The 23,396-nt window shown below is 36.0% G+C and overlaps 1 protein-coding gene across 1 annotated transcript; it reads left to right on the forward strand.

The window, feature by feature from the left end:
• Positions 1 to 2,885: 2,885 nt before the first annotated feature.
• Positions 2,886 to 21,525, forward strand: LOC110682891. The gene is made up of 8 exons (XM_021859233.1): positions 2,886 to 3,165; positions 3,308 to 3,374; positions 4,689 to 4,766; positions 6,742 to 6,794; positions 14,185 to 14,321; positions 14,408 to 14,472; positions 14,982 to 15,040; positions 21,197 to 21,525. Exons 1-8 carry the CDS (start codon positions 2,971 to 2,973, stop codon positions 21,284 to 21,286), a joined length of 744 nt encoding a protein of 247 aa, XP_021714925.1. The 5' UTR covers positions 2,886 to 2,970; the 3' UTR covers positions 21,287 to 21,525.
• Positions 21,526 to 23,396: the final 1,871 nt, after the last annotated feature.

The following is a 23,396-nucleotide window of genomic DNA, read 5'->3' on the forward strand; positions in this document are numbered from 1 at the left end:
ACAAGAGCAACTCTTATTTATGAACTACGACCTTTTATAAGGAAGCAATCATGGTTAGGTTCCACCATTGAGCTCCCTAATCACGAGATTCAAGGCTTCCTTTTTCTAATTGAAGGGTATTATGTTTTATGCTAAAGTTTATGAGACTTTATTCTTAAAGGTATTCTACACTAGTTAAAAGCTTACTCTCTCCGTCCTAAATTATCTGACACAATTAATGCACTAGTTGGCTTTATTTTTATACAATTAAATATTAATGAAAATTATTTTTTAAAATTATATATGAAACTTTATATTAATATCTATTTAACAACATATTTTATGATAAAATATGTTTTTATTATAAAGTAAAAAATTTTGGTCAAATCTAATACATAAATAGTGAAAATAAAAAGTCCAATGTCCCACATATTCTTGGACGAAGGGAGTATAAAATTGTCTTACAAAATAAGTTACTTCCAAAATCAATCCACGATGCCGTCAAGTCTTAACCCCTTGTACAAGTCTTAACCCCTTGTACAACTGTGATTTTTTTATGGCATGGAAGCAATCTTTACGTGAGTATCAAACTTGAATACTTGTTTGAATTGATGTCAAGTCTCCTTATTTTTGTATGCTTATGCCAAGATCACAGAAGCTTAGGGATGATCAACCTCTAATTATCTTTCTCTCTCGCTAGAACCCTCTTTGTGAAATTCTTCAAGAATGTATGATGATCAGATGATATCAATGAAGAATTATTGAGTTACATTTACATATATATGTTTGTTGTTATTCATCAAATTTAATAAATGGACTGATCAAATAGAGGGGGTCACACTTTAACATACTACTTCGTATTATTTTTATGGTCACAAACTCCATCTTCAATTTTTGCAATCTTACTAATCTAACCTTTATTAGTGCCTCAATATAATAATACTTTGTTATTAAAATTGGTTTTAATTCTACACTTCTATTTACTCGATCGATTCTATATAATTTTGCACTTCTATTTATTCACACCATTTAAAATGGTTAAGGATGATCAATCCTAACCATATTCATTGTTTAATGGTGGTTTAAGGAAGTGATAGTGGTTGTTTTGTGAGGTGATAGGTGATGGCAGTGGTGGTTTTGTTGTTTGGAGGTGATAGCAGTGGTTTTTAAATGGTGGTTGTAGTGGTTTTGGGTTCTGGAGGTAGTGGTTGTGACAGCTATGAATTTATGATAACTTGCATGAAAACTACCAAAACTTTTAATGCCTAAATAACAGCAAGGTATCATGTGGTTAGTAATTGGACTTGGACATTACCATGTGAAATTCCAAATTCGAAGGGGTACGTACAATTGTATGTACAACATAAAAAAGTCAACACTCCAGACGTTTTACACTAAGGAGCGAGCCCCAATTTTTTAATTAAGGAAAATGAGATGTTTCTCCAATGACGTAAATGTTAATAAGAGTGCATTTAACAATATTTTATACTTTTTGAACAATTAACACCATTAACTTCCTATCCACCTTCACTCTTCTTATTCCTCCTCCTTCTACAGTAAACTCTATTGAAAATTTGAAAGAGCTTGAGTTTTTGTCCACCGACACCACAATTTTCGATGCCTTTCGTCTCCACCGACATGTCCACCACCGTGAATTATACGAAATTAAACCCTAAGAACAAAAGGAGAAATAAAGGGCATGGTCAACTCTAAAGGATAGGGATGCTATGTTCCTCCATTGAAGCAACTCTTTGAGCTTATGAAATCTCCATTGAAGAGCTCTTCGAATATAAGTCAAATTCACAAAGTTAGCAAATTGCTAACTTTTATTATGACTGAAAATACAAATTTACCCCACCCACCTACTCAAAATGACAACAATGCCCATGTTGAGAAACTTATATTTTCCTAAATTTTTACTATGTCCTATCGAACTGTGCAACACATGCATTTTCGTTTGAAAATTCTTATATATACTCAAATGCAAGATGTAATAAAAGATAATGATAAATATTCTTTTCTTCTTATTTTGACAATCATTTCTCATTTTAATGAAAAAAATGTTAGTTGTCCTTTGCACCTAGGGTGTATATACGAATCTCTCCTTGCTAAATTATCGATTACCTTCTCTGATTTTTCGTTAATGATAACTATATATAGAGTATGTACTAAGTCTACGAAACATTATAAAGGGGTTATCAAAGTAAAAATTTTCATATATAATACAAGTAATATACTTGTACAAAGTAATTAAGTGGGTACATTTAATAGTTGGTGATATGGTGAAAGAGAAAAAAGATACTTGTAAGTAAAAGAAATAATAAAATGATAGTGAATCATTAAGTTCAATTTAGTAAGCGTTGCAATTAATTATAAACAGATGAGAAAGACAAGTTTGCAATTTTTACTTTTACTCCATATTTTTCTATGGGTTGAGATATAATAAAAAGGATGAGAAGTGTTAAATATACATAAATTTTGAATTGAATATACATATATTTTATTGGTTTGCAAATTTAATTTATGACTTGCAACTTTTTTTTCTAACGAAAATGAGTGCATATGATGCACAAAGAATATGCAAATTGAATTTTAGTCAAATTTTTGCACATTTAGCTTGAAAAATTTGCACTATCAGTATAAATTATGTGCACATAAAATTATTCTCATCCTACTCATTTTTAAGCTTTTTTCATTTGACCTTAAATCATTATCTATTACGAAAAAGTGTCAACTTTGTTTGTAACAGGTTTAGGAAGGCCCTGTTTAATTGTTCAGTAAAAATCAGTAATTTTAAAAAAGAAATATAATAGAAAAACAGTAAAAATAATTTCAGTTCGGCAAAAATAAAGCCAAAATAGTTCATCCATTTTTACTGCTGAAAAAAAAAAAAAAACCTGAAAAAGGGTTGTCCCCTGGTTTCTACGAAGTATTTTTTTTTTTCAATTCCGTCAAAATCCCTATTAATCGACGATCCTTGCAGTTTAACTCATGGAGAAGGAGGTTGAGGGAAGTTCAGCAGACGCCGTGGCAAAAGGGCATGATCAGACTCAGCAGACGCCAAAACCATGGCACTCGTACATCTCAGACGATTTGCCTCGCTCATTCATGAAATCAACAGATGCTGCTATTCGCTCAGCGCGCTCTCTTCATCACGATTCGTCTACTCGTCTTCGTGGTTTGCAGGTCGGATATATGTCTAGTCTATCATCTTATGCCTGAATTTGGCGATTGGCATTTTGCCCTAGTTTCGGAGTACTCTGATCGCATTAATTTAGGGAAAATGTTTTTGTTTAGTTGGTGATGTGTATTGGGATTGGGATTGCAGGATATTATTCCAGAAATTAAGCTCCGAATTTTCAACTATGAAGATGTTTTATTCAAAAAATTTAAAGGTAACTAACATAATCTCTGTCCTAAATATATTTGAGCTTTTTGACCTAATTATGTATGCCATTTTCTATTATTGTCCAGTCTTGTAAAATGTTTGAGGGTTGTTCTTGCTATTAGATAGGGGCATAAAGATATTCTAGCCCGAAAAATAACATGATATTAAAAAGGGACCTTACATGTGAGGGGAAATGTTGAAGAATAGACCTTTAAGTATCACTACATGTAAGTGTCTCATATTGGTTGAAGAAGAGAGAGTTAATCACTTTATAAGGCTAAAAGGCTACTTCTCCTATTGCCCTCCTTGGTTGTATAAAGTGGACACTTATGACAGGTTTGGGCCGCTCCCGTAAACCGAGAGAGAGTCCACTTTACAAGTCCAAAGGAGGTTCCATCCCATAACCATATGGCAATGGGAGGAGTAGCCCCTTAGTCTTATAAAGTGATTAACTCTCTCTTTTTCAACCAATATAGGACACTTACATGTGGTGATATTTGGGAGGTCTATTCTTCAAGAGATATTTAAGTGGTATCGGTTAAAGGAAACTGTTTAGGGCCTTATAGTCTCTTATCCATGTGTTGAATACGTTAACTAGTAACTACTCTCAGCTAGTTCGAGTATACCCGCTCTTATGATATAGTCGGATACAAGTACATAAGAGTATAAAGTGAATTGTAAAAGTTTTTCTGTAATTAATATTGTGTACCTTTTTGAAGTGTTGTGGCTTGGGTATTTAAAGGAGTCCCAAGGCAAGTGCCACGTGGGGGTGAGCCCTTGAGGGGGTCATGAGGCTAGAGGTAGCTGTTGACGTGACATAAAGTGTATTGCACATTAGGCTGTTAATAGTATTAGGCAAGTAATTACTTAAGTTTCAAAGCCATGTGATTAGTGATCAGTCATTGCTGCAATATGGATGCAAATATGAGTCATATGACTACCCATACAATAGTTAAGGTTTCCCCTTCCCCTTCCCAGATTATATATTACCATATGCTTTCTTGCTTTTCTTCTCACACGATTTCTCCAATATGGAGTATATTTTTCATGAATTTGAGTGGTTCAAATTTCTTGTATGGTTGTAGTATTTTGTATATGTGGTATGTCATGCTCATGGTATATTTTCCCTTATGACGGTGTTTGCCGTGATCCTTCACCCCTTTATTGTATGCCATTATTCCTCTGATCTCATGTGTACTTTTAAGATTGCTAAATTACCTTTGAAGAAAGTAGCCTATGACCTTGCTAGTTTCCATTACTTTATATTATGTCAATTGCTTGATGCTCTGGTTTAATCTTACGTACTTCTTTTGCTAAATAGATGGGCTGGCCATTGGGTTACAACACCCAACTATGACTGTAGGCCTCGGTTTGGCTGCCAGTTTTCTCTTTATCAGGGGTATGATTCTTCACCTCTCCTTTCTTTTGTCTTTCATGATTGAGAAGTTGGGAACTTTTTATAGGTTGTTGGAAAGGACCCTTGAAAATCTTGTTGCAAGGTATATACATATATATATTTAGGGCCAAATGAGAAGTTCCTTAAAATGAGAAGAATGAGAAGGATCTTATGTGCATAATTTTTGTACTGAATGTGCATATTTTTTAAACTGAATGTGTAAACTTTTTTTTTTTTTTTTTTTTAAAACTGATTTTCAATGTGCATATTATTTATGCATAATGTGTACATAGTTTCTTTTTTGCAGAAACTTAGAAAAGTAGTAGATCGAGTATTATTTATGCATAATGTACTGAATGTGCGGCATAGTTATTGAGTCAAGTGTGCAAATCATTTGTACTAAAGCCGCATATTTTTTGAATTAAACGTGCATATTGTTGAATATTCTCCGGATGAAGTAAGTATGTCTATTTAAAATTTAAACTTCGGGCGATTGATTGATGATTTTTACAATCCATCACTGTTAAGTTATAAAGATCATTTCTAGGGTAAGACATCCTTATACATTGCGAATGGTATGCATAAAATATATGATGCTACGAGTTCGGAAATGTAATTCGATATAAAATGCTTCTGAGTATTTAAGTCTAGAGATTCCTAGCATCGAGTTCGTTGTTCGCAAGTCGTTCATGACCACAAGTACTTTCTCATCTTTGATTAATAATTTAAAGTTAGAACTTTGAACAAGCTTCAATGGAGGAGAGAGAATTAGTCGTGTAAAACAAGAAAAACAATTGGGGGAATAGGTAAAAAATGAATGTGCATAATTTTTAAGTTAAATGTGCATAATATTTGTACTAAATGTGCATTTCACATTGGTGCAATGTGAATCGTTGGATTTTATTTGGACGTTCAAGAATCCTTCTCATTCTTCTCATTTTAATATCCTTCTTATTGGATCACAACCCTATATATATATATAATCATGTGGAATTATTACTATTATTGATCATTATTTAATGTTATATTAGGTTTGATTTTTGATTGGTTGCGATGGCCTATAATTTAGTAGCTTATATAATCATGTTTGATATTTGTGTGAGGGAGAAAGTCATTTGAGCTCTTGCTTGTCTTTGAATTTACCTATAATTTAAATTTACAGGCCTTTGTCAACATTTGTTTGAGTATTGTGATTGATTGATGAAATATGAGAGGAAGAATTAGATGGTGAGGAGAGTGAAGAAACATGATGAACATGTCCTATTAGTAGCATGTGTATGCTTGTCAATGTTGATCCCAACACATGTCAGCAATCTTTATATTTCCTTGACTTTGAATGGGTGAAGGACATGAATTGCAAGACTTTTGTATGTATCCCTTAATTAAAAACACAATAATCCCACTCTTATTTAAGGTTCTCTTTGGATGTCATGGCAATGCACTAGAATGTTCAGGCCAAATGGCTACTAACTAGAGTACTTGTAAGGGAATGCGTGGATTACTGGTAATATATTAAGGGGGTAAAAAAAGTCAAATCAAGAAAATGAATGTGAATGAAGATAATGCTAAAAGGATGAGGTGGTGTTAAAGAAAAGATAATAGTGGTGTTTTTTTCTTTTATTCGGAATTGGGCAGGATCATAAACTTTGAAGAATAGGCTGAGAATTCTATATTTACCATAAGTTATGTTTTTGCTTTGATTGTGACTTTGTGAGTAGAAATTCACAGGATATTTGCTGGCTTCTTAGGGATACCAGGAGCTGGTTTAGTATCTTTTAAATTGTAACTCTGATAAAATTTTGTAAATTGTTTGGGCACTTTAAGGTCATTTATAGCTTAAATTGAGTTCTTATTATTGTCATTTGTTCTTTCTTAATTTTATCCTGGATTTTGAATGGCAAGCTTTATTTACTTACAAATATAATTAACTTTTGCTATTCCAGACCTTTGTTTTTCATGATTCTTTGGTGCTTACCAGGTCCCAGAAGGTTCTTGCTTCGCCATACTGTGGGTCGATTTCAAAGTGAAGAGGTAATCATTTTAGTTAACTTAATGGATTTCCAAATTTAGATGTCCGATCACATGCAAAGGATGATGTAGTCGACAATCCCACCATTTACCATTGAACTCACAAAGACTTTTAATAGTTCTTGGCCTTAATTGAAAAAGTGTTGGAAATAGCTTCCTTGCCATATTTATGACTTAATAAATGTAGCCCATTGGAGGCTTTTTTCTCTCCATCATGAACTTTAACCATCTTCCTCATGTTGTCTTTTTGCTTATGTAATTGAGCAAGAGTGGTGAAAGATGTTGTCTTTTTTCTTTGTTGTGAGAAATTTCTCATCATGCTCACAAGAAGGATATGATTGTAAGCATAGAAGTAATGGAACAGTAAATCAATGTAATTTGTGACACATGGAGTCTAATAAAGATGAGGTCTTTTGGACTTTTATCAACTTTCTTGCAGTTTATAAAATCAAAGAATGATACATACATAAAAGGTTTATAAAGGAATAAAAAATTATATTTCATGCTGGTTATAACATAGTTTGATATCCGTAATGTGACCACTTGAACAACATTGGCCTCTCCTACTTCCTCAACCACATCATCTATTTCATAAGAAGTAATAATGTTGCATTTTTCACAATTCTTGAAACATTTGGGATTTCCTAACCATAGACCCCTTGGAGAGTACAAGAAAGATTACAATATCCTTTTACGAAATCGCATTATGCCGCCCATCGGATAAAATAAAATAAACTTTTTTTTGTCCTATTTTTTTTTTTAATTTATTTAATTGCTTCTCCATATGCTAGTTAGTGTCATCTACTTCTTTTTTAAGGAGAGGAACTCTAATCTCATGCATACTTGGTGGTTCTAATTCACGACCATATTGTCCCATTGATTCAATCATTGATCCTAAACTTTTAGAAATAGCCATATTAAATGCAATTCCTCCATTGTAAAATCACCTAGTAAATTTCTACAAGCCTTTTCCTTAATTATTTGTCACAAAACTCCAAAGATGCCTTTCCTTTCCTTTTTAACTTGCAATACATCTGGATTAGTAGAAGTGACAACAATGTTTATGGGGGCCTTTGTGTCTTGATTTTATATGAAGGTAACTTTTTTTTATACCCGGCTACGACCCTTTGTGCCTAATATCTCACAATCCACCTCAATATCTTAGGAGTAAGGACACCGTTAAAGTGGATTTGGTCTCGGTGATGCTCCATGAGAGACAAAGTGATAGAGAGAAAGATGAAGCATTTAATTTGCTTTTCTTTTTGGTCTACTATCTATTGTAAAATGTTGACTAGTCTTTAATGTAATTGTTAAAACTCTTAACTCTCCCTGTCTCCAACGTGATGTTGCCAACACTTTTAATTTGGTCTTTTGTTTTTTTCTTGCCAAAAATAATATTCAAAATATCCATTAGAATTAAAATATACACTTAACTACTTCGCCCTTAACTAAACTAGAACCCATTGAATGCACCCTTTATTTTATTTTATTTTATTTTTGTACAACTAATTATATTTTTTTATGAATAGAAAATATTCCAGGCACTTTATATCATAGCCTTATCTAGAAAACTTGTTTGGACACTCTTTTAGCCGATATCTACATATCAGCCGAAATTTTTGCAACGGACTAGCCTGATACGAATAAAGGAAAGTGGTCGAAAGGTTGTTTGATTGATAAAGCTTCAAGCTTGCGTAAAGTCGTCAATGGCTTTAGGCCATTACTCTCAGTGTTCTTAATACAATTTCTGGATACCTTTTCTAACTTAGGCTTATTCTATTTATACTACTTGCTTGTACTACATAAAGTGGCCTAGTGCCTTAATTGTTACAACAACTACTCCTTGTCTTCTTGCTAAATTACCCTAGTGAAAGCTAATAAGCCAAAGCTCTGCCTGCCCCTTAGTGAACCGTTACTGCTGCTTGTAGTGGAGAAGTGTTGGAAGCCTTCCCCTACTACTGCTGTTACTTTTGTCTCCTACTGTACGTTAAGGTGATTGGTGGTGGTTGTGGGTTCATTGCAATAGCCGCCCCCAAAAGAGCTACCTTGTCCTCAAGGTGGAAGGCTGGAAATCGAGCTTGGATTGCTGCCGCATCTTCCCAAGTGGCCTCGAACGTGGGCAGCCCTTGCCACTGTATGAGAACATCAAGACCTTCCCTTCTTCCCAACTTAGGTATGCTATCCAACACTCCCTCTGGCTCCACCACTAACTCCTATTCTGGTGTGATTTGGTCGGGGATGCTAGGAGTCCAAATGCTTGCTTTAATTGAGAGACATGAAATACCGGGTGCAACTTACACTCCTCAGGCAACACTAACTTATACGCCACCTTACCCACACGCTGAATTATCTCGAACGGCCTGTAGGCTAACTTCTCAAATGGCCTCCTTGCAAGTGAGCGTTGTCGATAAGGCTGAAGCTTGAGGAACACACGATCCCCCACCTGAAATTCCACTTCTCTCCTCAAATCTGAATTTACTTACCTGAAATTCCACTTCTCTCCTCAAATCTGAATTTACTTTCATGACTTGCTGAGCACGCACTAAGTTAAACTTGAGTTCATCCAAAACACGTCTCTCTCTTGTAAAAGCTCCTCCACGGTGTCCACTGTAGTTTGACCTAACCCCACCCTCGTGAGTTTAGGAGGGTCCCTGCCATACATCACCTTAAACGGAGACATTTGAGTTGAGGAATGAGTTGCCGTATTGTATGAGTATTCCACCCAAGGTAACCAAACAACCCATGCCTTGGATGGTCACTAGCAAAACCTCGCAAATAGGTTTCTAACCTTTTGTTCACCACCTCCGTATGGCCGTCAGTTTGAGGATGGTAGGAGGTACTTTGCTTGAGCCCTGTTCCTTGCATCCGAAAAAGCTCCCTCCAAAATTTGCTCACAAAAATTCGATCCTTATCCGTAACAATGCCACTTGGAATATCGTGCAACCTCACAATCTCTTTCACAAACACTTCAGCTATTGCAACCGGTCCACGACCACCAATATAGTGTCAACCCCCTTCGATTTTGGCAGCCCTTCCATAAAATCCATGGTGATGTCCTCCCAAATTTTCTCGGGAATGGGAAGCGGTTGCAGGAGCCCCGCCGAAGATTGTTGGGACTGCTTGTTACGTTGACAAACCACGCAATTTCTGACATAATCCGCCACATCCTTCCGCATACCAGAACCACTCTCTAGCCATTCTTAGATAGGTCTTGGTGTCGCCGGCGTGGCCACCCTCTTGTGAGTCATGATAGGCCTAAAATAGGGTCGTCTTCCACCTCGAATTTCGCGGAATTACCAATCGTCCTTTGTACAGACCATCCTCCACCGTGTACCCGAGCCCACCTTCTCCTTTCTCAGATTCCTCTCGTTTTTCCTGAACTTCTTGTTCCAAAGCCCCCAATTCATCCTGTGTACCGCCATAATCGTCCCTAATTCCAGTCCTTCTGCATCCTCCCCTCTTCTAGATAAGGCGTCCACCACCCTGTTTGACACCCGGGTTTGTATTGCAATTCAAAATTGAACCCGATCAATTTTCTCACCCACCTTTGGTATTCCATGCCCACTTCCTGTTGTTGTGTGATGTACTTCAAGCTTTGTTGGTCGCTTCGGACTATGAACCTCCTCCCTAACAAGTACTGCTTCCATTTTTGGACGGCTAAGTACACCGCCATGAGCTCCTTCTCATAAATCGATTTGCTCCTCCCTTACCTTGCTGAAATACGCCACCGACCTCCTCTCTTGCATCAACACCGCACCGAGACCATACCCGGAGTCATCCGACTCCACCACGAATGGCTTCCTGAAGTCCGACATGACTAATACCGGAGTCGAAGTCATGGCGTTCTTCAATTTTATGAAAGCTAAATCAGCTTCCTTGGACCTAAAATTATCCTTTTTGAGCTGATTAGTTAGTGGCTGTGTAAAAGCATCCTTTTTGTGCTTATAAACTTGTGATAATATCCAGTAAGGCCCAAAAAGCCCCTTAAATCCCTCGGCAGCTTATCATGGACTTAATTTTATCTTGATTAACAACAACCCCATCTTTTGAGATGACATGACCCAAGTAGGCCACCACTTCCTTCCCAAATTCACATTTCTTCATATTGTCAAAAAGTGTATGCTTTTTCAACGTGACCAAGACTTCCTTCAAGTGTTTGACATGCTCTTCCTTGCAAGAATTATACGCAAGTATATCGTCAAAAAACGCAAGTATGAATTTGCATAAATATGGACGAAACACCTCATTCATTAATGATTGGAAGGTGGCCGGGGCGTTTGTTAACCCGGAAGGCATTACTAAGAACTCGTAATGGCCTTCGTGTGTTCGAAACGCGGTTTTGTGAGTATCTTCTGGCCTCACTATGATTTGATGGTAGCCGGCTTTGAGATAGAGTTAGGAAAATATTCGAGCCCCATTCAATTCATCCAACAACTCATCAATCATCGGTATGGGGTATTTGTCCGGAACGGTCTCTTTGTTAAGAGCCCTATAGTCCACACAAAATCTCCAAGATCCGTCTTTCTTCTTCACTAGAAGAACCGAGAAAGGGCTTGTAGAAGGACATATAATCCCCGCCGCTAGCATTTCCCCAATCAACTTCTCAATCTCGTCTTTTTTGAATTGGGGGTAACGATAGACTCGAACACTCACGGGATTGCTACCCTCTTTGAGTACTATAGCGTGTTCGTGTCCTCTAATGGGTGGAAGCCCTTTGGGATCCTCGATTCTGTGCCCGCTCTTCCATTCCTTCCATTCGTTCAACTCTATCAATAGCCCTTCTTTCTGCTGCTTCAAGGTTCTGATCATGGCTTTTAGAGTGATGCCTGTACGAGCTAGGCTAGGATCACCCTTAATTTTAACCATCTTCCCTCCTACTGTAAAGCCCATTTCCTGAGTTTGTCATCACCGTGCTTTTTCCAGACACTGTACGCCTAGTATCACATCAGAATTCCCCAATTGGAGGGGTAAGAAGTCTTCCTCAATCCTCAATTCTTCACTAATCTTCAACTAGACCCCCATGCATTGTCCCTGCCCTTTGATAGTTTCCCCGTTACCCAAGGATACTCCAAAGTTTCCTTCTCCGGTCATCGAAATTCCCAACTCGTCTATCGATCATCACTACGACCGGCTTCCCGCTAATTTCTCCGGTTTGTCTTCGGGTTGGTCAATCCAACCATTGAGTTGATTGAGATGGTGGCCGGAATTCGTTCTTCCTCATTCAACGGGGTTTCTAGCGCCAAGAACTTCCCCTCATCGTCCTCGTCTTCCTCTTCCACAAGCAGGACACTCAACCCTTTCGCGGTGCACACGTGGGTGGGTCCGGTCCAACGACCGTCGCATTTTAAACATAGTCCTTTGGCTTTCTTATCCTGTATCTCCCTCTAGGTCAATCGTCTCATTGGCCACGGAGGTTTGGGGTGTTTGGGTATTTTGTGGGGTGGATTTTGTGGAGTTAAAAGCTGGGTTATTTGTGGCTGAAAATTTTGTCGGCCCAACTCCAAGTAAGGTTGTAGCTGGGCTCCTATTAAAATAGGAATATGGACTAGGTTTAGAAAAGTCCCCGCCCGTTTTCTTGAGATGGCTGACCTGGTTTCTCTCCTCGATCCGAATTGCCAAGTTCATTGCATCTTCAAGGGTTAATGGGTTCAACATTCGAATCTCCGCCTTAACCTCCTCCTTAAGGCCATTGATAAACTGCCCTTTCATCAAACTTTCAAGGATGTTCGGCAACGACGATGCCTTCTCAATGAAGGCTCTCCGGTACTACACGACGGTGGTAGACTGCACCACGGCAAGCCATTGCTCATGTAAAATCCCCGCATTCACCGGACGAAATTGGGTCAAAACCCGATATTTGAGGTCCTCCCACCCAATCAATGGCCGGCGTCTGCTCTCCCATTGGTACCATTGCAAAGCATCGTCGTCCATAGCCACGACCGCTGCCTGCAGCTTCAAGTTTTTGAGTGGACTCATCAATTGCGATTGGACTCTTCAATGGCTTCTCTGTTTTTTGGGCTTCATCTTCCTGATTATTGTTGAATTTCTCATATAATGACCGTTGAATAGCCTCCATACCCTCACGAATTGTCGTCAACAAGATTTGCTGAATGAAGTTTTCGCCATCTCCCACCCTGTCCCTTATCTCTACCAAACGTTCTTCAATGGCTTCTACTCGTTGTACGGTTACCATCGGTGGCGTCGGTGCCATGGCTGCTCTAATACCAAGTGCAACGGACTAGCGTGATACGAATAAGGAAAGTGCTCGAAAGGTTGTTTGATTGATAAAACTTCAAGCTTGCGTAAAGTCAATGGCTTTAGGCCATTACTCAGTGTTCTTAATACAATTTCTGGATACCTTCTCTAACTTAGGCTTACTCTATTTATACTACTTGCTTGTACTACATAAAGTGGCCTAGTGCCTTAAATGTTACAACAACTACTCCTTGTCTTCTTGCTAAATTACCCTAGTGAAAGCTAATAAGCCAAAGCTCTGCCTGCCCCTTAGTGAACCGTTACTGCTGCTTGTAGTGGAGAAGTGTTGTGAGCCTTCCCCTGCTGCTACCCTATTGCTGCTGTTACTTTTGTCTCCTATTGTACGTTAAGGTGATTGGTGGTGGTTGTGGGTTCATTGCAATTTTGGAGTAGATTGTCAAATTCTTTAATTCCTTTTTGGACACAACAACTAAACCGAGTTTGAGCAACATACAAAGGAAGTTCAATTCTATGAGATCGTCAATTTGAATGGCTAAACATTTTCTTAGCTAATGTGGTGTTTATATAGGACAATGGGCTCTCCTCCTCTTGAGCTAGCTTTTGGGGATGGCTCTCCCATTGTTTTGTATCATACTTTCTCCTTTTCGCAATTATTGCGACGTGTATAATTTCCTACTTTACAATACCCAACTTTAACCATTAATGACTTTAATAATCTGTAATGAAAAATTACACTAATGATATTTTGAAAGTATATGGCAAAATGAATCTTACAAGATCCCACGATCCATGTGACTATGTTTTTCTTTGCGTATAAAGCATATTTGATGGTAAAAAAAGAGTGAATTTTGAATAGTGTAAAAGTTTAAATATATTTATTGAATGGAGGAAGTATTTGGGTTGGGATGTGTGTGCGTGGACCTCCTGTGCCGACGTCAGTATTTTAAATCCATATTGTAATGATCTAAATTCTTAATCTTATATATTTTCATTGAAAATGGGTCCGAAGTGTAGTACATGATAGTTTTCTCAGAAGTCGTAAATGCTTGGTTTGAGTCTTGATTAAGGTCATCTTAATTCTTGGCCTTTTTTTTAAGATCTTATAATTAGAAAACTGATAATGTGCCAGTTTTTTAGTTTTGTATCGGAGTACTGATTTGTTTGTATAAACATGCAGGCACGGTTTGTTAAAGCTGAGAAAAATGTAAAGATGCTGAATTTGTCTGTTGATTTAATGAAGAAGGAGAGCAGGAAATTGCTTGAAAGGGCAACACTTGCTGAAAAGGAGATGACAACCGGACAGACTGATCTAATGTAACTGTTAAATTATACAGAGTATTAGTTTTGTATCCCCTATGCAGCCATTATATATCAATTTCTCATATAGAACGTCCTTGTAGGAATGCTGGAAAACAACTTCGATACCTAGCCAAATCTGTGGATCATGTTGAGACTCAAGCAGCAGGTGCATATTCTATGTATTTTGTGGTGCGGATTTATGAGTGGGCTGTTTATGCGAACTATGTTGACACAAATTTGGCTGTATAAGTTTCGGCTAGTATCTTTAAAATTATATTTAGTTGTGCAACTTGTGCTTAAATTTTACCGTGTTAGTATCATTATCTAGAACTTCCTTTCACTAGCTATTTGATTTAGACGTATTATTATCTCGAATACTTTTCAAGTTAGTATATGTTATATATATACATATAGCCTTGGCTTCGGCCTCTTGGTCTTGGCACCACCACCCTTAAGGTGTGCTAGGCTTATTGAGCCTTGGACCCACCCCCTTCCTCTCCCTTTTACTTCTAACAAAATCTGTTTGTGCATAAAATGTGTACATTGCCCTGAGCTGTTTCCACCTTTTTTGAAACACAGACATGTCTATGCCAGATAAGGGGCTCTGCAACTTATTAGGGTATTTTATTTAGTGTAATGGTTGATGAATTGATATTTTAATTACTACTTTTTCAGATGTAGTGAATCTGCTACGAGAGATTCCAGGCAGGGAGGCATTGCAACTTCGAGCAGAGGCAAGTCCCTAAATATATTTGATGTTGAACATAAATACCACTTTCAAAATTTGGTGTTTTGTTGGCAATTGTCCTTTCACTGTACTTCATATTCTTGAAATCAACCTCATTCTGCATAGTCTAAATTTTAGAATAATGCTTCCTATCACTATTTGGATATCTTAGACATGTTCTTTAACAGTATTAGATGAAGTGAATCAACATGGTCTATCCAAGATTAGATATCATGGTGTATGTTGTTTGCAGACGATATTTTTTTTTGGTGAACCAAACTAGAGTAGTGGATAATTGTAAATTAGAGCGTGGAAGGCAAAAGATAGAATTTCAAGGTTTAGCCTAAGTTGGATGATTTAGACCAAAAAGGAGTACATGGAGTGCCAATTTTAGTACACTAGGTTAGATCCCGTGCCATGTATGGTGATTTATAGTTATATATATATATATATATATTTTTTTTTTTTTTAAGGATTTATAGTTATATATAGTTATAGATTATTGATTGATAAGTATTATAATCATAAATTAGTCAAGAAATAATAAAAGTATGTGATAGGTTGATTTGGCATTTGCATTTTTTAATTGTAGCATCTAATACACAACTAAAACAAAATTAGGCAAAAAAATCTGAGCAATCTTTTTTCTTGTTGTAAAACAGGTCACAAATTATTTTAAGAATATAATATTGTGGTTTATGGTTGCTCAATTTTTTTTAGAAACATTTGTGAAATCTTTTTATTTTAAATATAATAATTACTACATTTTTTTAATATGAAATATGTATGAAACATAATTGTAGCATCTAATACACAACTAAAACAAAATTAGGCAAAAAAAATCTGAGTAATCTTTTTTCTTGTTGTAAAACAGGCCACAAGTTATTTTAAGAATATAATATTGTGGTTTATAGTTGCTCAATTTTTCTTAGAAAGATTTGTGAAATCTTTTTATTTTAAATATAATAATTACTACATTTTTTTAATATGAAATATGTATGAAACATAATATTATTTTTGTAAATGATTTGTTACCTTAACTAATAGATTTTTTAATAAAAAAAAAAGTAAAAAGGACACACCAGGAGATGACACGTGTCATTGCTGGTGTGTCTTTTAATATATAGTTATTGATGGAAGGAGTCAAATGAGGATTTGGGGACATTGAATGTAGTAACATTGGATATATGGATGTATGGGTGGTAAGGATTTACTAAGTATTTGAAGTACATTGAGTCTATATTTCAAAGAAATGGAGATATAGATTGTTATATGGATTAGTTGTAAAGAAAATGTTATAGGTAACGTTGTTTTATGGGTCATAATGGAGGGCATTTAGGAAGGATTATGCTAGAAAGATGAGTGTAGCAAAGATTTGTTTGTTGAGTTGATTGTGTAGAATGCTTTGCAAGATAAAATTAATTATGTAATACATTTTTGTTAAAAAATTACTACTTAGAATGTTGCTGTTAAATTTAAAAATACCTAATTTTGAGTTTTTTTTTTAACGTTAATGTTCAAAAATCTGTTTGTGTGGCCTATACCGGATGTCTAGATGCCTTCTTCATTTCCTTTTCTTTCCTCTTCCTTGTTGCTTCTCCTTTGAGCCTAAAAAAAGGCTCATTACACTGAAATTTCTTTTTCTTTTTGCTCTTCTTCTCTCATATCAAATTTGTTCCTCATGTAATTTGATTTTGTTTTTGTTAAAAGTTCTTTATATTACTTGATTTCTTTTGTTTGCGGTAAATTTCTTAGATTAAAATATAAAAATAATTAACTATTTTGAATTTACAATGAGACAAATCTAAAGAGGATCTTACATGATTTAAATTTTTTCTTAAGTATATTATAAATCACAAAAGTTTGTTAAAGCAGATACTTAAATAATGTCACAAGGTAAAAGTCAAATGCTTCAATTAAAAAAAAAATAGAAGTAAAATACAAAGTACAAAGAATAAAAAGGAAGTTTTTGCATTTACTCTATAATACCGGGGTAAATTACATGAAATTGATGAGTTGTTTCTTAACAAAGTCAAACTTGACACATTTGTTTGCACTAGTTTAACCTATAGTATAATATAAATGATTAAAAATTATTAAAATTACAAAAAAAAATTTATCTTATGAAACTTTGTATTAATACTAATATAACAACATATAATGTGATAACATTTGTTTTTGATGGATTTGTGCGAAAGGATAGTTAAAGCTAGCGTATTAATAGTGCAAAAATCAAATTGTGTCAATTATTCTAGAATGGAGGTAGTATTTGATTTGTTTTTAATTGATGATGTATTCTATTCAAGTATGACTTTTAGGCTGCAAACGAGTCAAGCCAAGCCGTATTAAACTTGATAATTATTAGGAAAAATTGTCGGGAACTACCCGCTTAATAGGTCATTTTGTTAACAAATACTTGTTTAAAAGTTTTATAAAAAAAACTACCCCTAAATTTAAAAGGTTTGAGTGAACTACTCATTTTGGTTTTCCGGCAACAAAATTCGGCGAGTGGGGTCCATTTTGGTTTTATCAAACTTTTATTTAAAAAGTTTAGGAGGGAAAAATAAAAGTGGACCCCACTTGCCGGATTTTGTTACCGAGAAACTAAAATGGATAGTGCCACTCAAACAATTTAGGGGTAGTTTTTTTGATAAAACTTTTACGCAAGTAGTTGTTTACAAAATGACCTATTAAGCGGGTAACAATTTTCCTAACGTCCCTTTGGCTGGAGGAATGTACTTGCTTAGTACGCTTAGTGCTAAGCAAAGCCCCTTGGTTGAACTAAGGACTCACCCTTAGTGCCTTAGTCCAGATTTACAAACTAAGTGTCGTAGACTATTGAGCACACAAGCTAACACTCTTGCTAGTATGCCCGAACACTTTCTTGGCATCCTCGTGCCTTAGTTTTCCTCACATTCTCTTAGGGATTGTTTTGTTGGATCATTTGGAATGAGTTAGAATGGAGTTAGAATCCATTCCATCTAGTTTTTTGTTTGGTTGAGTTTTTTTAGTTATGGAATCTCATACCCAAGGGGTTCTAACTCTCCCTCATACCCTTCTCTACTCCTAAGATTCACAATCCATTTTATTAATGAAGTATAAAATCCATTCCAACAATTAAACCAAACAACTTTGGACTAGTATGGGTTTTAGTATCCATACCTCTCTAGTATGAGATTCCATACCAATCCATTCTAACCCGATGAACCAAACACCCCCTAAGTGTTTAAAGGAATAGATTGAGTTGCAAGAGAACACAAGTGCTTAAGATGCTTCTTGTATTGAACTCTCATCTTGGTTTGTATTGGATCTTTTTTATAGTGCTTTATCCTACTTACAAGGTCTATCTAGAAAATTCCTAACCTCCTCAAATGGAGGGTTCTAGAATACAAGGACCTAGAGTGTTCTCACCTCTTTAGAAACTACATACATGTACATACATTTAAGCTTAGAATGCTAAAGAGAACCCTAGAACATTCTAGAACATTACATACTTATGTACATACATAGAAGAACCTAGAAGACTTCTACTATGTACAAGATAATCTTTGAATATTCTAGAGACACCCTCTCTAGAATACTCCTTCAAAAGAACCTCTTAGAATAGCTCGAACCTTCTAAAAGCTCCCCGCGTTTTCTTGCTGCCAAAACCTGTACTTCGGGATCTCATCTTGGAAAACTGACACCACCATGGTCTTACTTGGCCTAAAATACAGTGGATCACTAAATTTGGGCCCATTTGGACTTTGTTTGGCCCCCAAATGGCCCATTATTGTGTTACCGTCAATTGGTGTTCACTAGTATTTCAAGGCATGAACTAAATGAAGCTCTACAGGGGGAAGTGTGTTGCTGGGTACCAAGGGCAAGCCCGGCCCCTAGCCACGATTATGCCTTGTTGCCTAGTGACCCAAATAAAATAGATTATGAGTTATAGAATGGATTATGGGTTTTGGACTAGTATGGGTTTTAGAATAATTGCGAGAAAAAAATGCATATGATCTTAAATTGATCTTTATAAAATAATTGCGATTGTTTGCGAATGTATCAAGCGCATTGCACCTCCATTGGCTTTAACTTCTTGTTTTGCTTGTTGTAGTCGCTACAATTCTTGATTATGATTATCTATTTTTGTTAAATTTTATTCAATTGATTCCGCTGTAGAGTCACAAATCTTGAGTTTTAACTTTCCACTTTGTATGCAATTTTGATTATTAAATCATTCAAATTATTAATTATGAAGCATGGGTACGCCTCCTCCATGCCGATTCCGTACCGGGGACGGAAATGGGTACGAGTATGCCTAAGTATATGTTCCCGGTGTACCCTTGAAAAGTAGTACGGGAGCCTTTTTGGGTATGACTTTCATGGGGACATTTCGGGGACGGCTGAGGTACTTTTTGGACGTCCCCCAACACAAAATGAAGCCCAACCCTAGAAAAAAACCCTCTTTACTTACCTTTGTGATTTGGAAAACCCTAAATCCTAATTTACAAAGACCACGGAGTAGAAGCGGCGACCTGCTGCTGTAGCCCAACCACCATGCAACCACCAGCTGCGGAGTTTTCTGCTTTTTTCTCTTGCTCTGTTTCTTTTGTCCTTTTTCCCCCCTTTCTGCAGCCATTAAATTTTATTTTATTTATTTTATTTTTTTTTACTTTTTCGTTTTTCTTTTTAATCATAGGTGTGATTATGTAAGGGTTTGTTTGATATCGCCATAGTTTACTGTTTTTTTGGTTTTTAAAATGATGTGATAAAACAAAAATTGGTCAAACTTATTAAAATCATGATAATTTTGAAAACTGACAGCGCAAAAATAGAAATAACTTTTTCTCGACCCAAACAGAGTGTGTGTGTGTGTGTTTTTTTCTTTCCGATTTTGATTCCTAATATTAGCAGGTTTCTGCTTTGTTTTTTTTGTTCTTTGGTTTTCTAGATGTGCTTTTAGTCTTTAATGTTGCTATGTTGCGAATTTTGTGATTATGTTTTGAATAAACTTATTATGAATTTATATGCTGCTGGATTTTTTTTTGGCGTACCCATGCCGTACCCGTTTATTGAAATTTTGATTTTGCTGTATCTCATCCCTGTACCCGTTTTTGAACCGGTATACGTTTTTGTGCAACAGAGGGACTTCAAAATCATCATATGCATTTTTTTCTTTCTATATATCAAGTAAGACGGTGCATTTTTTTTGTTAGGGGGAGGGGGGAGGAGGGAACAAAGAAGAAAGGACTAAAGAAAACTACTACTTCATCTTTCATCTCGGTGGCGTAAGGAACGAGGGAGATATTTGCAAACAAGCATGTTTTTAGCTGGTTATTTGAAGAAGGATAAAATATATATATTTGAAGAGGAAGAAGAGAGTGGGGACAAAGAAGAAAGAACTAAAGAAAACAATATTTGAAAAAGGAAAATATATATATTTGAAGAAGGAAGAAGAGTGTGGGAGATGAAATAAAAAGGAAAAAATTACGCACAGCGTCAGATATGGGCCTTATGGATGGAAACTTTGATAAAGAGTGTTAGGTGTGGGTTCTATGGATTGAAACTTCAAAACATTAATTGGTATTGCCACTAATAAGTACTTTATACTATGAAGTAAAAAAATACTTTACTCGTATGAAGTTGTTGAACGTAATATATACTATCTCCGTTACATATTAGTTGCAACTTCGGGAATTATTTGTGAGATGTAAAATATTTCAAAGTTGCAACTAATATGTAACGGGGGTAGTAACATATTTGGAAGAACGTAGGATTGTGATTAAGGTAAGGGAGAGCTGATGTCTGGTTACGTTGATTTGGGCATGTGAGGTGACCTGAAGATGCACCATTTAGGAAAGTACAGAGTTGGAGTAGTGGGGATTTTTGTAGAAGCCAAGGGACACAAGGAGGGAATGGAGGAAAAGGATTTATGTCAATGACGACCAAAGATAAAATTGTGGTTCATGTAGCCAACCACATCTATTGAGATCAGGCTTTGATGTTATTGTTACTTTAATGTAGCTGTAATACATTTCCTTTTCTTCTACATTGTACATGAGATTATTGCTACGAATTTGAGATGGAATATGGTATGTTTTAAAGCTCCTTTGTTTAGAAACTTGACTACTGAATTTTTTTTTTTTTCCTCATATTATTTACATTTCTTCCCATTAAACAGGTTGCTTCAGTGGCTTCACTTCTTAAGCAGCAAAGAGCTGGTATGGAAAAGAGGATGATCAAATTAACTGAAATGGGAGTTGCAGTCTAAAAAGCAGTGAGCTATCACTAATGAGTTGTGATAGTGGCGCTACGCAAATTGGTGGAAGATGTTTTAGGTTGTTATTAACTTGTGCACGTCTACCATTAGACCATAAATGTCAAGAAAGGATTGATATTTGACTTTTTTGCCATTGAATTGAAATGTACTACTCATTTCCTATAAAGCGAGACGTAGCATTGATTTACTATATTTAATATGGGGTATTTGGACTTGTTCTCTTCAGCTTATTTCACATACTTATTACTTAATCTTAATAAATTCAGATTAGATCAGTCCAAAAACATTCAAATTAGATCAGATAAGGACTTTTAATTATCATTTACTTATTGCTAAATATATATCTTCAATTGCGTATTAAAAAAGTTACGAAAATTATATATTTGAAAAGTACATGATAAGACGAATCTAACAAGATTCAATTTGATAATGTTTTTTTTTTTTTAGATTAATACTCCATCCGTCTCATAATACAATGCATCCTTTTGATGGGCGTTAGAACGGTCGTACATTCCACACTCAATCAAACACATTTATTAACAAACACCTTACAAACCAAGCATAATGACAAGTAAGAGTTCGGTCCACAAGGAACGGGATATGATTGCCAAAGATCTTTACACTTAAGCTAACTCGAAGTCAATTGGTGAATTGGGGTTCGTCAAGAAGACAAACAAACTATGGTTCTAAATCAATGAATTAAAGATACTAGGGAATGAGATCCACTCAACCAAGGCAAATAGGCAAACGGGGAGTAAAATAGACAAGATATAGCAAGGACTATATGTAAAATCAACCTCATGCAATTAGAAAACAACTCACACTACTAAACTTAGATTCCTCATTAGTTTAGCAATAGATGATACATAATCAAATTACAATAAGTAATGACGTACTCAATTTACACTTCCATGTCAAATTAGGCATATCATACTATCAAGCTCCTTAGTCAAGGGTAGCTAAACCTATCATGAGGAACTAACAAGCAATCTCATATAATCAATTTAATTGCAATACAAACATCAATGCTTCTCCCACATTTGCATAGTTAACCCAAAAGGTCGAGCTTCACCCAACCCCTAGCAAGAAGACTACTCACAACTCATGTTTATCAACATGCAATCAAGAATTAGGGTTCTAAATACTTCAATAATTGGGGAAAAGTGGTTAACAATTGAAATAACTATCATCCAATAACAAATTACCAAGAACTAAGAAGATTTAAATAACATGCAAATACCAAATAAAATCTGAAATTAAAAGGAAAAAAGTTGGAGAAATTACTAATTGAAGCTTCAAATGTTGAATACAAATTGCCAAACTTTGAGAATAATTCTTGAATTTCACTAATACAATGATTTGATTTGATGAAAACTAAGCTAAATTAATCCTAAGGAATGTTTCAAACTAAGAGAGGTTTCTGAAAACTAGGCTACTGTCTTTTTTCTTTTCTTTCAAAAATGATCTCGAAAGGACCTTAAATAGTCCGTACAAAATTGGCTGAGATCGGGAAAAGGTCCGACCAAACTCTGGGTAGGTTCGGTCGGACTCAGGGTAGGTTCGGTCGAACCCTATGTAGGTTTGGTCGAACCTCCCTGATCCTTGTTTGGTCGAACTTTTGAGGTTCGACCTCTCCTGCAAAATTGCTGAAAACTGGTTTGACACTGCCTTCACTGCACCCTGGAGGTTCGGTCAAACTTTTCAAAAGTTTGACCACACCAAGGTTCGACCGGACCTTTCAGAGGTTCGGCCACACCTCCTCTTGCACTTCCTTTTCTTGCTTCCTCTCCTTCCCTTTTGCTCCTCTTGCCTTTGTCCATGGCTTCCATACTTGGCCAAGGGGCCTCCCACCGTGCATAGGACCGTCATGGAACCTGCAGAAGATACCAAAGTTCACGAGAGCATGGGGATGATAAAATAATGCATAAAGATTATCAAAATAAGCGCAAATAAGCATTACTTTTCATCAACACAAAAAGAAGCCATAAGAGGATAATGAGGTGGAAAAACCTAAGAAAAATAAGAGGAAAAAGACCTAAATACTACCCCTAAGAGTGACATAAATGTCACTTATCAAACTCCCCCACGCTAAGCCTTTGCT

This window comes from Chenopodium quinoa, unplaced genomic scaffold (assembly GCF_001683475.1).
Source record: "Chenopodium quinoa cultivar QQ74 unplaced genomic scaffold, ASM168347v1, whole genome shotgun sequence".
In the NCBI taxonomy this organism is placed as follows: domain Eukaryota; kingdom Viridiplantae; phylum Streptophyta; class Magnoliopsida; order Caryophyllales; family Amaranthaceae; genus Chenopodium; species Chenopodium quinoa.